Raw genomic sequence first — 18,722 nt, 5'->3', positions numbered from 1 at the left:
TGCAGTGGCACGATCTCGGCTCACTGCAACCTCTGCCTCCCAGGTTCAGGTGATTCTCCCGCCTCAGCCTCCGGAGTAGCTGGCATTACAGGCACCCACCACCACCCCCAGCTAATTTTTGTATTTTTAGTAGAGACGAGGTTTCATCATGTTGGCCAGGCTAGTCTTGCACTCCTGACCTCAGGTGATCCACCCACCTCAGCCTCCCAAAGTGCTGGGATTACAGGCGTGAGTCACCATGCCCAGCCTTCATTCTTAAAATATGTAATCTTTGGTGGTTAATTTGTTTCATGTTTAGATTTTTTTTTTTTTTTTGAGATGCAGTTTAGCTCTTGTTGCCCAGGCTGGAGTGCAATGGCATGATCTCAGCTCACTGCAACCTTTGCCTCCTGGGTTCAAGCAATTCTCCTGCCTCAGCCTCTTGAGTAGCTGGGATTACAGGTGCATGCCACCACACCCAGCTAATATTTGTATTTTTAGTAGAGACGGGGTTTCATCATATTGGTCAGGCTGGTCTCGAACACCTGACCTCAGGTGATCTGCCCACCTAGGCCTCACAAAGTGCTGGGATTACAGGTGTGAGCCATGGCGCCCTGCCTTAGATGTTCTCTGGAACATCCAATCCCACTACAAAGTAGCTCCAAAGTTTTCTGTCTTATTTGCTTATGCTTCTAGTCAAGGTTTCATTATAAAAATGGGTTTCCTAGCAGATAATAGTTTAAAAGACACTAAGCCACACCAATGGAAAGGGGAAGCATAGACAATAATTGAAGAGTATAGTGGATAATAACCTTTCGAAAAGGATAATCCCTTAGATGGTTATAACTATTCATAATTAAGTTCTCTTTAGTAATTAAAATTATTCAGCTTTTCTGAAGCACAAAAACTGGGGATGGGGTGGGTAAAGAAAATATAATCTCAGCGATATGTCTGGTTAATCCAAATTGAAGTGAAATGGTTAAAATATATGCAAATAATTGAGTATTTCACACATAATAACATGAAATTGCCTATACCAACTGTCACATCAAAAGAAAGAGCTTAGTAACATTTCCAAATAATTAAAAATACATTCTATTAAAAATTGTAAGTGAAAGAATTTATCAGTGAAAAATGTAAAAATTATAGCATATTTACTGTACAAGGAGATTTCTCCAGAAATATTCTCAAAAGAAGGGTTAGCTCTTCTGAACATGTTCTTGAACTCATCAAAGATACCAAAAGATCCACCAATACTCTCTGGCATGCTAAATTAAAGAAAGAGGGAAAAAATTAAAGCTAGTACACAATTAGAGGAACAAATGAGCAATTTCACCAAAAGAGGTAAAATACTATTGTCACTTTTTGAATGGATTATAAAAAATCTAGTATAGGAATCACAAAATTTGCTGAAGAAATAGCAATATAACTAAATGTAAATCAACCAACCAACCAACCAACAAAAACAACAAAAAACACTTTTCTTTTTATTATTTTTATTATTATTATTATTTTAGACAGAGGCTCGCTCTGTCACCCAGGCTGGAGTGCAATGGCATGATCTCGGCTCACTGCAACCTCCACCTCCCAGGTTCAAGCAATTCTCCTGCCTCAGCCTCCCGAGGAGCTGGGACTACAGGCACATGTCACCATGCCCAGGTAATTTTTGTATTTTTAGTAGAGACGGGGTTTCACCATGTTGGCCAGGCTGGTCTCGAACTCCTGACCTCAGGTGATCCACCTGCCTCGGCCTCCCAAAGTTCAGGGATTACAGGTGTGAGCTACCATGTCTGGCCAGCATGAGCTCACTTTTCTTGAAGATTAATTAGCTACAAGTAAACTAAGGGCATTCTTTAAAGAAGCATAAATCAATATAATATTTGTTAAGCTAATGCTTCTATATCATAAAATAGTCTGCTATCTTATCTTGAAAATGTTTAAATTATATCTATCACTTTTTAAGTACGAAATTAGATGACAAGTAGTGGAAATATTAAAGATGATTTAAATACTTAAATACCACAAACTATTTAGTTTGAACATTTTCTTTATTCCATCATAGGTTTAGCATAAAACATAAATGGTGATACACAAATTCATAGAATTCTTTAGAGCAAAATAATAACTAATATTTGTAAAGCAAATTATAGTGTTCAAAGTATTTTTACATGCTTTATTTCAGCTGATCCTCACCAAAAACAAAAAACCCTAGAAAATAAATATTATCTCCACTTTGACCTGAAAGAAATAATCTTGATTTAAAACCTGAGATAAGTTTTAAAAGATTGGTAGTTTTGGAAGACCTGGAGTTTAGAGAATAGAAGCCATATTTAAGCAACATATTTTGTAGAAGCAATGAGATGACACAGTAGCAAAATAGTACATACATCTGGAGAGACTACTTGCAATGAGACTATAAAATAGCATGGACTTTATCCTGTACATAACATGAATCCATTAAAGGTTTTTAAGTAGGAAAATAATATGATCAGTGTGTGTGCTTACTTTTTTTTTCCAGTTCAAAACTGAGAGGTTCCAGTTAAAAATGGGGGAATGGATATATACACTTGCTTCTGTGTACTACTGAAAACTCATAGCATTAAAGTACAGAATTATAAGAAGGAAGAAACCCGTAACAGCAAAAATATGTGGGGGCAGTGGGCATTGGGGCACATCTAGTAAGAGATTTAAAAATATTTCTTGAAGATGGAAAAGTAGATGGATAAAAGAGAAAGCTGCAACCTAGAATTCCTTTGAATTACAAAGAGGTTCAGAGCAGTAAGAAGCCGAGCTGTCCATCTAAGGTCTGGAGAGAAAGTGACAGTGCGGCTGACAATACAGGGATTAATGAAAGGTCTGTCTGTGAATATCCACCTCTCTCCTGTTTCTCAGTACAGAGCACAGATAGTTCAGTATTCACTTTTAGGTCCCAAACCTGATAACTCTTCTCTAAAGAAACGAAATGGTCAGGTGTATACAGGCTTTTAGCATCATGGCTACTGAGTGTAACTATACAGTCTGCAGACTGAACAAACTGCCTAACCAAAGGGAAAAGTAGAGACTAAAATAAAGTCTGAATGCTGTATGCCAAGCCATGCATCCTGGTTTTGGGCTGTGATGCCTGGATCAAGAAAGGGATGCCTTTTTTCTCAGTGCAAAGACACTATACGCCAGCCAAGCCCTATATGTGAAAGATGCATTTTTCTAAGGTATGCAAACTGCCATGTAGGGTAATAGTATCCCTAATGGTCCCCCAAAGCAAAGGTCTCTTCATTAGGGTGTTTGGGAAGCCCCTAATCATCCAATGGCACATTCACACAGAGCTCTTCAACATACTACCCACTCAGGAAAGAGGCCAAAATAGAAAACAAATTCACTTTCACAATATTAGAGGAAATCTCCAACAGTTTTATTAAATATAAATGGTCTAAAAAGGTTCATAAAAATATTAGGGAATTAGCAACCTAAAGCAGTAAAAACAATATTTAAAAAACAAAAAAACAGACAAAACTGACCCCAGAGGAAAAAGAGATAATTTGGGGACAGAAGAAACTTTAAGATGTTTATTACTATAATCAAATATATACAAGGAGATATTATATCCTTATATGAAAAAGAAATAACCAGAAAACAATCAAAAAAGAGCTCTTAAATATTAAAATTACCAAAATAAAAAAATTAAATAAAAGGTTGGGATTGAAAAAATGTCTCAAAATGTAGCACAAAAACAGTGATGTAGTAAATATGACAGGAAAGATAATCTTATCTTTGCAAGATCAATTGGGAAGGCTCAAGATTACAATTAGAATACAAAAAAAGAGGAGGGAATATGGAGAGGAGAAACTTATTTTTTAAAATAATAAATCTTTAAAATCCTGTATTAGATCTAAGATATGACACTAAAAGCAAAGCAATGAAAGATAGAATAGACAAATAGGACTTCATAAAAATCTTTTAAAACATGCTTCAAAGTAAACCATCAAGAAAGTTAAGAGACAGCATAAAGAATGGGAGAAAATATTTGCAAACCACATATCTGATGAGGAACTTGCATCTAGAATACATAAAAAACCTCTTACTATTCAATAATCAAAACATGAATCACCAGTATAAAAATGGTTGAAGGATTTGGATAGGCATTTCTCTGAAGAAATCCAAAGAAAATACGCAAATAGCTAAAAAGCACACTGCTATGGTGTAAATATCTGTCCCCTCCAAAACTCAAGTTGAAATTTGGTTGCCATTGTGGTAGTGTTAAGAGATGGGATCTTTGGGAGGTGACTGGGTCATGAGGAGTCTGCCCTCATGGGTGTGATTCATGCCCTTATGAAAGGGGGAGTTCAGCCCCCTTTTGCCTCTCTTCCTTTCTGCATTTTGCCATGTGAGGATGCAGCAAGAAGACCCTTGCCAGATGCTGGCACTTTGATCTTGGACTTTCAGTCTCCAGAACTGTGAGAAAATAAATTTCTGTTCATTATAAATCACTCAGTCTGTGGTATTCCGTTATATCAGCACAAATGGGACTAAGGCACACACAAAGGTATACTTAATACATTAGCTTTCAGGGGAATACAAATCAAAACCACAATGAGATACCACTTCATATCCACTAGGATAGATATAATTAAAAAGGCATACAATAACAAGTGTTGGCAAGAATGTGAAGAAATTAGAACCCTTATACACTGATGGTAAGAATATAAAATGGTATAGCCATTTTTGACAACAGTCTGTCAATTTCTCAAATGATTAAACACAGAGTTACCATATGACACAAAATAAATGACTCGAGAAATGAAAACATATGTTCACACAAAAAATTGTACATGAGTGTTCACAGCAGCATTATACATAGTAGCAAAAAAGGAGAACAACCCAAATGTCCATCAGCTGATGAATGGATAAATCAAATGCAGTATATCCACACAATGGAATGTTATTTCAGCCAAAAAAGAAAAGAATCAGGGAAGGGGAAAAGTAACTTTACAGTGGAGAGACCTGACAGACACTACTTAATGCAAGTGATCAAGGTCAACATCAACAATTATAAATCATGTTGACAATATGTACCCTTGATATGATTTAATGACAATGGCACTTTGTTTCTATTATCTTCCTCTCAAAAGTCCATACCCCTAGCGTAATCATGACTTTTGACAAAGGTGCTAAAACCATTCAATGGGGGAGGGACAGTCTCTTCAACAAATGATGCTGAGAAAATTGGATATTCACATGCAAAATAATCATAATAATAAAGTTGGGTCCTTACCTAACACCATATACAAAATTTAACTCAAAATGAATTCAGGATCTAAATGTAAAACTATATATCCCTAAGAATAAAACTTACGGGGAACATTCCATAATATTGGATTTGTCAATGATTTCTTAGATATGACACCAAAGGTACAGCCAACTAAATAAAAAAATAGATAAATTGGACTTCAAAATGAAAAACTTTTGTGCATCAAAGGATACTATCAACAAGTAAAAACACAACCTACAGAATGGGAGAAAATATTAACATATCACATATCTGATAAGAAATCAATATCCAGAATATATAGAGAACTCTTAAACCTCAACAACAAAAAAAGAAACAACCCAATTCAAACATAAGCAGAGGGCTTGAATAGATATTTCTTCAAACAAGATATACGAATGGCCAATAAGTACATGAAAAGAGGTTCAACATCACTAATCATTAGGGAAATACAAATCAAAATCACAAGATAGCACAATGAGAAAAATGTCAAACAAATTCTGATACAGGGACATTCTGACCAGTACCCCTCAAAACTGACAAGGCCAACAAAAACAAGGAAAGTCTGAGAAACTGTTACAGTCAAGAGGTACCTAAGAAGACATGACAACTAACTATTATGTAGTATTATCCTGGATAAAATCCTTGAACAGAAAAAGGACATTATGGACTTTAGTTAATAATAATGTATCAATATAAGTTCATTAATTATAATACATATATCATAAAAAATTAGATGTTAATAATAGGGGAAACTGGCAGGGAGGGGTGTAATGGGGGAACTCTCTATAATATCTGTTCAATTTCTCTGTAAATCTAAAGCTGTTCTAAAAAATAAAGTCTATTAATAAAAACTGAAGGAGAATTGCTTAACCTGGGAGGTGGAGGTTGCAGTGAGCTGAGATCACACCACTGCACTCCAGCCTTGGCGACAAGGGCAAAACCCTGTCTTAAAAAAAAAACACACACAAAAAAAAAACACTGAAAAAAGGAATCTATGCAAAGTAAAAAATTTAAAAAATGATTAGAAAGAGAACTAAAGTGCTGAAACATGCTACAACATGAATGAAGGTTGAAAGCATCATGCTATGTGAAAGAAACCAGTCACAAAAGACCACATATTCCATTTATATGAAAAATATCCAGAAAAGGAAGTAGATGAGTGATTGCTAGGGGCAGAAGAATCCGTGCAGGGGAGGGTTAAGGTGCAATAGGCAATAAATGCTAAAGGGTACAGGGTTTCTTTTGGGGGTGATGAAAATGTTCTAAAATTAATTGTGGTGATGGTTGCACAGCTCTGTAAATAAACTGCCTACTACAAAACACTGAACTATACACTTTAAATAGGTGAATGTTATGGTATGGGAATTATATCCCAATAAAGCTGTCATTAAATAATGGAACATAATTTCTCAGAGTTAAAAACACATATTCAGATCACGAGGGTTCACTAAGTGCCTAGCATAATAATAAAAATACACCCATATACTAAATAAGTAAATGAATGAGAAGAGAAAGCTTTTCCTTACAGTACAATCTCAGTTAATAAATGAAGGAATGATGGAAACAGAAAATCACTATTTGGCAGATACCACAGAATTAACTGTTCCAGTCAAGAATCATCATACTTTCATATTTTTTTCATAATACTAAAATTAGTGGATGAAAGAATGAGAAAAAGTACATTTACATAGTCTCAAGTTATCTCCCCACAAGATACTTATTAATTATAAAGGGAAAACAGTAACTTTACAATAGAGAAACTTGGCAAACACCTCCTTAACCACATGATCAAAGTTAACATCACCAGTAGTAAGATCCAGATATCATAAGTCCTTTTGATATGATGCACTCAGAAGGACCCAATATCACTTCTGAGTATTCCTGCCAAAAACGTATAACCTGAATTTAATCATGAGAAAACATCATACAAACCAAAATTAAAGTCTCATGTAGGCTAGCCTTAATTCTCCAACTAAAATTTAGATTTCTTGTGATTAGCAATCATATTATACATTCATTATGAATTTCTCAAAGGTCTGAGAAGTACCAAGTACAGAGTAATCAATACCAGATATGGCAACAACATGGCATTAGACTGGGTTACAGTCCCCACTATGCCACTTTTTTGTATAAGACCCTGAACAACTCAACCCCTTGGAATCTAGATTTTCCTCTCTATAAACATACTTGCACTCTGGCTGTTTCATTGTGTGGATCTGAGGAACAAATGAGATAATGCATGTAAAGACACTTTTTTGAAATCACAGAGCACTATGCCAATGGAAGCCTTTTTTTTTTTTTTTTTTTTTTTTGAGACAGGGTCTTGCTCTGTCACCCAGACTGGAGTGCAGTGGCACGATCATGGCTCACTGCAGCCTTGGCCTCCTGGGCCTAAGCGATCCTCCCACCTCAGCCTCCCAAGTAGCTAGGACCACATGCATGCGCCACCACACTTGGCTAATTTTTATAGAGACAGGTCTCTCTATATTGCCCAGGCTGGTCTTGAACTCCCAGGCTCAAGTGATCCGCCTGCCACCTCAGCCTCCCAAAGTGCTAAGATCACAGGCATGAGCCACCACACCTGGCCAGAAGCCATTATTATCAACTTTTCACATAAAATAATTTCAGAGCTATTGTTTAAAACAGTTTCAACTTACCTTGAAAATCAGAATCAGCCTGTGTTAAAATACTCAAGAACCCTCCTAAAAGATTTTTCACAGTTCCCTGAAGATTAAAAAAAAAATAAAAAATTAAATTACTTACCTCACAGAAGCATGAAACAACTGCAATGTCATAATAAATTCTATAATAGGGTATCTACTATATATGTATATATGTATTTAAAAATGACTAAAAAGACTACTATGTGTAGGATTATACTAATTTTCATTTTCTTTTTATACTGATTGATTTTTCAAAACAGCGAGCATGTATTAAAATCAAATGCATTTTAAAAAATACTACCCAGTCTCAGAAATAGATGAGGATTTACTACTGGCTAGCAAAGGACATTAATTTTCTATGCTACTTTAGAAAACTATGGAATTAGAAGATTTTGGAATACCACTTGTAGGTATTCACCTGAGGTACCAGAAAAGATAAGTAATCATCTCAAATAATTTTCAGAAAAGTTGGGTTATACATAAGGAGATGTTATTGGGTGATGAGTCTGATAAATATTGATCACATTTAACTAAATGAATTTTTTACCTGTTGCATGAGCAGAAAAACATTCTTTTCTTTCTGCCTAATAATTTTCAAAAAACTCTCAAATACATGGGCAAGCACATCAAGTTTGGCTTTACTAGCAGAAAGCAAATTTAATTCCAGCATACATATCTCAGGATATATTATTTCCCCTTGAGTGAGGTTTTCGAGTAAGTCATTTGGACGGCTTGATGCACTGAAACCTTCTGTTTCAGACTTTAAGTCTACCCCTGAAAAGAGAAAAACGAAAGATTATTTGTATTCCCTAAACACTAAATATTTCAAACTTCATTAATCATTTAGAAGATCTAGTGGCAAAAGTACTATTCAAAGGATGCTTACAAAACCTATTCCAATCTTTTCCTATAACACAACTTTTGAGAATGATATGGAAATTTCGAAGATTAATGAGTTGGCTTAAAAGCAATTTTCATCTTCAATAGAACTACAAATTTTACAAATAAGAATTTTTACAGACATATGATAGAGATTTAACACATCCCATGGACACAACTTTAAAAAAAAAAACCTATTCAAACTTTCTGACCCCCCCCCCCCAAATACCTAAATCACAGAGCAGTTCAATTTGCCTACCCAAATCTTTGTGAAAATAGTAGGCTTGACTAGTGGTTGGAAGAATTATCAATTTTGCCTTCTTCATAAGTGAGAAACAGATTCTGTCTTATTGAATATTGCATTTTGGAAAATTTGACTTATATGGTCTTTTAAGACTGCTGTGCTCTTAATAAAATGTTGATACAGTTAAGAAATCTATAAATTTCTACCTAGACCAGAATTCTTTAAGTTGAGATCTACTTAGCAAACATAAAAAAGGAGGAAATCCAAAATTATAAAGTCAAATCTGTACTATGGTAAGCTGTACTATAAAAAAAATTAATAAACCAATATTTTTTCAAAAAGCACCAGTCATGGGTCCATCAAGCCCTTTAAGTAAGATATCAGTGATTATTCCCATTCACTAGATGAGAGCGAGAAAACTGACTGTGAGGAAGATATCCTACTGAGAACTCAGTGAAGACTAGCAGTGGTTGGGTGCGGTGGCTCACGCCTCTGATTCCAGCACTTTGGGAGGCCGAGGCGGGTGGATCACGAAGTCAGGAGTTCGAGACTAGCCTGGGCAACATGGTGAAACCCCATCTCTACTAAAAATATAACAATTAGCTGGGCATGGTGGTGGGCTCCTGAAATCCTAGCTACTTGGGAGGCGGAGGCAGAAGAATGGCTTGAACCTGGGAGATGGAGGTTGCAGTGAGTTGAGATCACGCCACTGCACTCTAGCCTGGGCGACAGAGCAAGACTCCATCTCAAAAAAAAAAAAAAAAAAGACTAGCAGTACTGGGACACTCACAAGGTCAGCATATAAAAAGATGGAGTCTTGCCAGAAGTCTCTTGGCTCTAATCAACCCATCTTTTCCATTCTACTCATTTTAAGTCCAAAGACAAGGGAGGAAAGGATCATAGGCAATATAGTTCCATCCTAAAGACAAATTGAGCTGTGGTAAACTAAGAAGAAATCTATGCTTGGCTGTCACAGACAGGTGTCTGCATTCCTGTATTATGTATTCTTTATAACAAACTGCCTGAATGCTCTTCCTGCCAGTGTTTGTCTGCCTAGCTTGTTTTCATTTAGTCCTCAATGTAAACATTGTCTCTTCAGAAAGGACTTCCCTCACCACCCAGTTACTATTACGACATCACCCAGTTTATCGATTTCTATTTTATTATCTATTTCTGGTATTTATTGTCTTTCACACTGGAATATACATGAAATTGGGGACTCTGTCCTTCACTCCATGTTCTTAACCACTCAGATGATGTTTGTGATAACAAACTATATCACATTGTTGCATATATGAATGCCAGACTGTTGGGAAGATCAATAAAAAGATTATGCAACACACTTGTTAAACTGTAAGGCAATACAAAATTCTAAAGTGGTATTATTATGAACCATTTTGCTATTTAATGATCTGGCTTGCAGATCTAATTACAAGCACTTCAATGATATTTTACCATCATCCTGGGTTTCGCCATCTTCAGGATTGCTTTCACTATCTGCTTCGTAACCTTCTTCTTCAACTAAAAGTTTAAAACTACAACACTGAGAATCCTCAGCTTCTTCTGAAAAATCACCAGGCTGGGATGACAATTCTTCTGCAGACTGATGACTCTATAAATCAGTGTAATTCAAAGGTTGTAACATTTGCTTGTTTTTAATAATAGAATACTTATTACTCAAAAGTCATGTTAAGGACAGTTTCAATATTTTCTTGAAGAAAAAAACTTAGTAAACAATATGAATCATTATAAATTATGAAATTCACTCAGCAAAATTTCCCAGATCCTTTCAGACAACTTAATACCTCAAAAAGGAGGTTTCTAACAAAGTAAGTTATAGGTCATTTCAGTTTAATAAGTAAATCTATGTAAGAAATTTCATTCTAGTTATACAATTGGAAACGACAAAAAACCACAATGTGGTACAATTTTACTTCATACAGTTTAATACTAATATATATTATTTGTGCACATTTGTTAATAAAAAAGATTTTTTCATAAGGATTTTTATAAATGCCTCATAAGTTAGGTAACTAGAGCAGACAAGACATTTTTTTCAAAGGGATTAATTAAAAGATCTCAGAATGCAACTGTCTACATAACAAGCATCTCAGAAGTCAAGAGTTCCAGTACTAACTTCCTGTGTAAGAAAGAAATTTTCCTTTTCTTATAAAAATTCCACTAATACCTTCATTTTAGAAAACATTTTCACTTAAAGAAGCTCAGAATACTTCATCATTGTAACAAAAATAAAAGGTAGAATAAAGTAGGTATTTTAACATTTTACAGTTAATCAATTAATTCAGTAATATGATGAATGTATTCATAGCTATTTCAGCATGTTTTTAAGTTATGGCAAATAGTAACATAAAATGTTATTTCAAAACCTTATAAAACATTATATATATGGCTAGATCAAGGAGCTAAAAGGAGAAGTTATATAAAAAATAAAGGACAGATGGCAACTAAAGGTAAAATAAACATAAAATGAGAGGGAAACAAGCCAATTATGTACCACATAATTTTAGGGAAGAAAATTACAATAGTTGTTTTAGGAAAAAATGTTAAACAACTAAAACACTGTGACTGCTGTTTTCTATGTAGGCACTAGTCATTTTTATGTTGAATGATTTAAAATTAATGTGAGTAGAGAGTTCTGGAAATATTAGCTATACCACCAAAGAACCAGATAGGATAGGTAAATCATCACCATCCCTGAATTAGCATTTAATACACTATCAGGTATATGTAAAATATACCAAATCAAGTAATATATTTCTGTCTTAACTGGAAGTAATTCTCAGTAAATTTCCAGATTAGATAAGGAAAAGCTTATCATATCACTCTCCTGTTATGTATAAGACGGGGCAATGACAAAATACTGTCCATCCCATCACATATCCATCACGAGGAGATAAGATCCACTGAACTCATCTGACCAAGTCCTAGTCCATATGCTCTAATGACATTCATCAGCGTCCTAGTGTCATCCCACACTTCCGCCTCTGCTGGTCATACCCAAAGAACACAACTATATGTGTTATTCATACCTTCTCAGTCACAGCATCATTATGTTCAAAATCTGCTGAATAATTCCCGAGGGCAACTCGAAGCAGGGCATCAAATAAAGGCTTTGCTAGTTGTGTTTCAATCACCTTTGACTGGGAAAGATGGTCCCTCATTTCAAATAATATACTTTCCACAGACAAGTTCTAAGGTAAAATAAAAGAGACTAAGAATATTAATAACCATTTTAAAAAACTAAATGATGAAAAAATAAATAATATTCACCTAAGTATAAAGCTAATCCATTTATTTGCAGTTGATATGAAAGCAAAATGACTATATAAATATCTAGCTCTATACAAACATCCTGTTAAAATTAATAACATTTTTATTGATAAAATACTTAGTTCATCTTATTTGGTTTTCATTGCAGCATGGTAAAGAATGGCAAGAAATGAAGCTAAGCGAAGAAGTCAAAGCAAGACTGAAGAGTTTTGTGTGCTGTGTTAAAGCTTGTGAATTTCAATTGTGGAAATTCAGAGTGGAAGCATCAGGATTTTTTAGAGATAAGGCAACATGGAGGCTGGAACTGAAGTAGGAAGAGCCTGTTGGCTGACTGAACAGTTAGGTGTAAGTTAGTGAGGACAGAAGAGGTCTGCCATATTCCAGGTCCCTAGATTCCTTTTTAGTTGAGAAATGATCTCAGGAGAAAACTTGTAAGAATGTGAGGTAAAGCAGAAGAGGTTAGGAGAAGAATCTGGACAAAGATGTGGTTTTAGGAGAAGTCTCGTCCCAGCCTCATTTCCTGGGAAGCTCTGGAGCCTGAAGCGCCCCACAATGATTGTCCCCACTTCTTAGAGCCACATCTATCAGCATTAGCTATGAGCATCCTTCCCAGGCATCTTCCATCAGTCCAGGGTGATTCCTGGAAGATGGGTGCTGATGCGCAGATGGTGAATGGGTGATCAGTTTGGTAAAGGAGATCTGGGCAGGGCAGCCAACAGTATCACACAAAAATTTAGATCTTTCAACTTTGAAACACAATATCCATTATTATTCATCTGACACTTATAAAATGTGTATATGTATATATACATAAAACGTAATATATACACACATATATAAAAGTAATATATTATATTATGTTATATATAACACAATAATATATATATTACATATATTATGTAATACATATTACGTTTTTTATATATATATGTGTGTGTGTGTATAGATGTATATATATTACATAACAGCTGGACTAAGGACAAGGTATTACCTGATTAGGTAACTCCAATTCCATCTTCTGTTGACTAGTTCTGGCACCATGAAGACAAATGGCCAGAAGGGCTTCCAAAAGTCGTATACTTTGAAGTGAGGTCTCACTTTCTTGACTTGTAAATAGCTTTGCTTCCTCGGGAGCGGCTTCAGTAGCTGAAACTTCTTCCACATTTATGGAAGAAATATGCTGTAACTCTAATTTACCTAAACTGTCAGCACTCTTTTTTAGACTACCTAGTTCTGATGGTATGGGGTCACTTTTTATAGCCAAAGATAATAAATCTTCCTTCATAGTTCTCTTAGGTTGAGAAATTCTGTTTAAATCCTGGTTTTCATTTACATTTGTATCTCCCTCCTTTTTTCCTTGCTCCTCTTTGTGACTTCTGAACAGTTTCTGTATTATCATAAATATTAACTTATGGCATACTCGGAAACCACCAAGCCTATAAAACTGTTTCTGGAAGACTGAACTCAACATGTAGATCCAACGACACATAGACCAAATGTCTGCTGCTTGGTGCATATGTTCAGGAGAAGGCAAGACAAGGCTCTCGAGAGATATACATGGCAGCATATGACTTAAAGGCTCGCTGGCTGTGCTGTCATAGCCAGAAGTATCTTCTGAGTCATTGGCCGACTCCCTGTCAGACTCTGCTTCTTTACTTACACATAAAAAAGCCACACAGAGGAATAGGTTTATTGTGTTGATATGAACATCTTGGTTAACAGTCTTCCGTCTCTTTGGATAAGCTTCTTTGAGGCCAGCATAAAATTTGCTGAGACTCTGAGGAGAATCTGAATAAGCTTGCTGATGATGAAAAGAAGTACCCACATGTACAGAGGACAACTCCTTCTGTTCAATGTCTATCCCATCAATACCTGGAACTGAGGCATCTTTCTGTTGCTCCCCTAGGCTGACTATCAGAGTTTCAAATGCTTTTAGAGAATGACTTCGAATACCATTTAAGTAATTTAATTCGATTATTTGACTTACTCCATTACAACTCAAAAACAAATCTCTTATTACCCTGTGAAAGAAAAAAAGCATGTAAAAAGGTTTAAATAAAGAAACATCATTTATAAATAGGTACATATAATATTTACTATATCGCTATTGCATGTGGGATATACTAACCACTACCTAATTTTATTCATCAATTATCGGGCTAAAGTTCTTAGTTAGATATAATTAGGACCTCAAGTTACTTTCTAATTACTCTGATATCCTTCTTCAAACATTTGTATATATGGCTCCAGCAGTATCTAAAAAGAAAAGATTACCTGTCCCACATTAAATGAAGCAATTCAGGGAAGAATATTTTTCTCCAAATGGCAAATTCTATATAAATTCTGAACACCACAGCCACCACCACACCTGAGGTGGACACCCTGAGGGCAGGCAAGCATGTGTTTGTTCATTAGTTTGTTCGCCTGATGGTTCACTTGGGAATTTTTGTTTACTTTAAATCTATACCTTATGAAGGGAAAGAATCACATTAGAGCTGAAAATCTTCAGAAGGCTCAGCATCACATGAATTTCCCTTCTAATTGGGCTAGTTGAACAGTCAATGGTACAAATATTATAAAAATTTTTCAGCTCTGTCTCAGGTGAGACTTGTGTCTAGATCATTGGAATCCTAGTAATAACTTTAATATAAGCCAGCTAGGTGATTCTCAGCCTTTTCATCACAAAGATTCAGGTTGTCCACAAATACGCCAAAGAGTTACAAAACTTTCAAATCAGTCAGTTCTAGTTAAACAATGCCAAAATGTCAGAAAAATTTTTAAATGACTGTAAGGCATTGATTTAACATCAATAATAGTTTTAAAGTAGTTGTGCTAAGATTGACCAAAAAATGCCACACATGAAGATATTAATGATAGGTTACTTTTGTATAAGTTTCTAAAATGGTATATGCATTAATTTGAAAGACCAGTCTACCCATTCGTTTATAAAATTATTTTTAAATGCACCAGATTTGGCAATCACAAAGTCTGGAAAACTCACTGATAGGATTAAAAGTAATTTTAATATTCTTATTTTTGTTTATCTATATTTTCTAATTTTTCTACATATATTGCAGAGGTTGTAAATATAATATTTTAAAATTAATAATCCCATTAGTGTCTCTGCCTCAATAATCATTTTATGTATTATTTTACATGTAATACATATTTTACATAGTTGTAATTAAGTGAACACTATTTCAATTGTTTATATTTTACCCATAAGATATTATAATCATTTTCTCATATTCCAATATGATCTTTGTAAACATTTTCAATGGCCAATAATATTCTATCAAGGAAATATAAAGTAATTAAACTTGCCCTGCTCTTGGATATCTGTGTTTCATCTACGTTTTTCTCAGTTGTATATCTAAAACTTTTTTGTTGAGAAATTAAAATCAATGGCTCTATCCTCTTCTCTATAAACAGCTCAGTAAAAAATGCATACATACATAAACAAATGGTTAAAACAAATCTGACATGGAAGGAGAACATTTTTTGTTGACAAATTGAAATTAAATCCTAGGAAAGAATAAAGAGTAAATACGATCACACTGCTGCCAAAGCCCTGGAGATATCAGTGTTAGAAGTTTAAATGCATACACTTTATCCCTCACTTGAAAGCATCCAATGAAAAAGATCTAGACATGCTCAACAACCCCCGCCCCCGCCGCCACCCACACACATACAAACCTGGATTTAAGCAGGATAGGCAGAGTTTTTACATAAATCTGAAGCACGTCCTGAGGCAAGCACTGGTTATGATGGCTACATACATGACTTTGAGCTGAAGTAACGCTTAGGTGTTGACAATGATGTGCTAATTCAACTCCTCTTTGGAGCACAGGATTAAATATGTAATTATATAGTTTCCACTGAACAACTATATTGCCTTTCTGGATTAAATTGCAAATGTGATTTGCAATCTGTATACTATGTAATCTGTCTTCTTCAAAAACAAAGTTCTGATAAGCCTTTAAAGCATCCCATTTCCACAACAAATCTTCAGATCCACTGCTGGGCAGGATCCCTTGAAATCTGTAAGAAGGACTGGATAAACTTGAGGAGAGTTCAGCATCACATAAGTTTCCCTGCAGTGTCTCTTCTAATTGGGCTAGTTGGTCAGAGTCAACAGTACAAATATTACAAGCTGCTTTTTTAATTTTTGGTGATATCTCTGCTCCTCCTAACTGATCCAAAATAAGTTTGTTAAGGATATTCAATATATGCTGCTGAAAATTTTTCAGTGCTGGCAATTTAAAAGCATGGAGCAAAGGAGTGATTACAGATTTGGGATCCATACAACAGCATATTCCAATGTTATGAACACCCAATAGGATCTGGACACAAGTGCTGCTCAAGGAAGCCTGCTGTAGTAAGCGCAAGCACTGATGGGCACACACTGCAATGCAACAGCACCGCTCAGGATAATAAACATCTCCATCTGCAGTCTCTTCAAATGGGTTTTTGGAAACCTGGTTTTTAAAAGCCGAAACCAGAAGACCTGAGAGATCTCGGTGATGATGCATAAAATGAGAATATTCACATCGTCTGTGCCTTTTTCTTGTACACATCGAATGATGAAGTTGCTCTGATTTCACTTTTTTGACAGTGCTCATTATTTTCATCACACTATTTATTAGGGCTTTCAAATGCTCTGAGGCCTCGGGAGGAACTCCATCTCTTAAAACCAGCCATTCCATTTGAAGAACTGCTGTTTCAAATAAATTAAATCCATGATGCTGAATGAATTCTTGAACCAAATCCATGGCTTGACTGAAGTAGAACGGATTTGAAGCTGCACTTTGAAGACAACAGATCAGAATCTGAAGAACTCCTTCCAAAAGCTCAGGTAAAAGAAGGGCTCTATGACGATACTTTGAAAACACAAAATCTTCCTGAACCTCCTGCAGTGTTTTCTTTTGTCTTGGTGCAAAAGGGTCAGGCTGCTTTTCTAGGCATATTCTAATTTTTAAAGCTGCTCTAAGCAATTCAGTTAAATTTTTCCTAAGATTTTCTGGCATCATCTCTGCAGTACTAACGTCTACTGACAGAAGATGCAACACTGTTCGAAAGAGCATCCTTTGAATCAAAGCCACCGGTTCTTCGGTCCAACCTGCAGAAACTACTCGACTCTCCAAGTTGTCGCTCAGACTGCAGCAGTCCCCAAAGCCTGCTAGGAATTCAGTTAGTGTGGGCACTACACTGGCTGCTAAAGGAGAATTATGATTCAAGGTAACGTCAAACTTACAAACTTTTTCTAATAAAGATAACAAAACATGACATAAGTCAAACGGAGAATTGTTCATGTTACTGATAACAGACAAGGCAGCTGGCTCACTTAAAGTGTCAGTGTTTGACCCCTGTCTTGGAATAATCTCTCTGGAATTTTCCAAAGCCATAGCATCTGGAGGAGTCTGTTCTTCTTTGGTTGCTAAGCGGTCAAGTTTAGCTTTAGGGTGGTCTTGTTTAGGAAACGATGTTACAAAATGCTGCAGCAGATGGGGCCTTCTATGCTTATTCATTGCTATGCCTTTTTCATCTGAATTGGCTTCTGAATCTGAGGTGGAGAGCTGTGTCTTTCTTGCATCTCTTACAGAATAGCGATGGGTAATTTTACGCTGTCGTCTGCTTTTTCGAAAAACATTTACTTTTGCAGAAACCTGACTAGACAGGGCACTTCCTTCTAACTGTAATTTTTCCTGAGTGGATCTTTGTGAACTTGAGTTCTTTTCTTTGGTCAGGATTATATCTGCTGAGAGCGGTAGGTTAAAATCTAATGGAATGAAAAAAGAAGACTTAGAATACCTCAATATGTTTTAAAACTCAATTTTAAGGTGACAGCCCTCTTATTTATCTTAAACCCACTAAAGGAGTTTATCCTCAATGTATTTTGCTGCAGGGCTGATTTCCTTCATTTATGTCATATCTCTGGGTTACCTCCTCTCACACTTATCCTTACTCTAAACACTAGCTGACATTAGTTCAAAGGATACAAATTGATTTTTAAAACAACAAAACAGAGGCACACCTATACTTACTCTAAACACCAGCTGACATTACTTCAAAGGATACAAACTGATTTTTAAAACAACAAAAGAGAGGCTGGGTGAGGTGGCTTATGCCTGTAATCCCAGCACTTTGGGAGACTGAGGCGGGTGGGATCACTTGAGGTCAAGAGTTTGAGACCAGCCTGGCCAACACGGTGAAACCCTGTCTCTAGTAAAAATACAAAAATTAGTCAGATGTGGTGGTGCACGCCTGTAATCCCAGCTACTTGGGAGCCTGAGGCAGGAGAATCTCTTGAACCTGGGAGGCAGAGGTTGCAGTGAGATGAGATCGTGCCACTGCACTCCAGCCCAGTTGACAGAGTGAGACTCTGTCTCAAAACAACAAC

At 35.8% G+C, this 18,722-nt stretch overlaps 1 protein-coding gene across 3 annotated transcripts in view; it reads right to left on the bottom strand.

The window, feature by feature from the left end:
- LYST (lysosomal trafficking regulator) overlaps positions 1–18,722 on the bottom strand; it is a 220,832-nt gene that overhangs the window by 129,756 nt on the left and 72,354 nt on the right. For all 3 annotated transcript variants that reach the window (XM_009441705.5, XM_063809692.1, XM_514288.8), the window contains 7 exons: positions 16,019–18,101; positions 13,314–14,343; positions 12,082–12,243; positions 10,487–10,643; positions 8,456–8,682; positions 7,903–7,969; positions 1,138–1,247 (listed from right to left, as the gene is read on the bottom strand). In XM_009441705.5, the coding sequence (XP_009439980.4) occupies positions 1,138–1,247; positions 7,903–7,969; positions 8,456–8,682; positions 10,487–10,643; positions 12,082–12,243; positions 13,314–14,343; positions 16,019–18,101 (3,836 nt within the window). The remainder of the gene's footprint in view (positions 1–1,137; positions 1,248–7,902; positions 7,970–8,455; positions 8,683–10,486; positions 10,644–12,081; positions 12,244–13,313; positions 14,344–16,018; positions 18,102–18,722) is intronic.

The sequence above is a fragment of the Pan troglodytes genome, chromosome 1, assembly GCF_028858775.2.
Source record: "Pan troglodytes isolate AG18354 chromosome 1, NHGRI_mPanTro3-v2.0_pri, whole genome shotgun sequence".
Taxonomy (NCBI): Eukaryota; Metazoa; Chordata; class Mammalia; order Primates; family Hominidae; genus Pan; species Pan troglodytes.
Note: the sequence above shows the minus strand (reverse complement) of the source record. Positions and strands in the feature narration are given on the sequence as shown.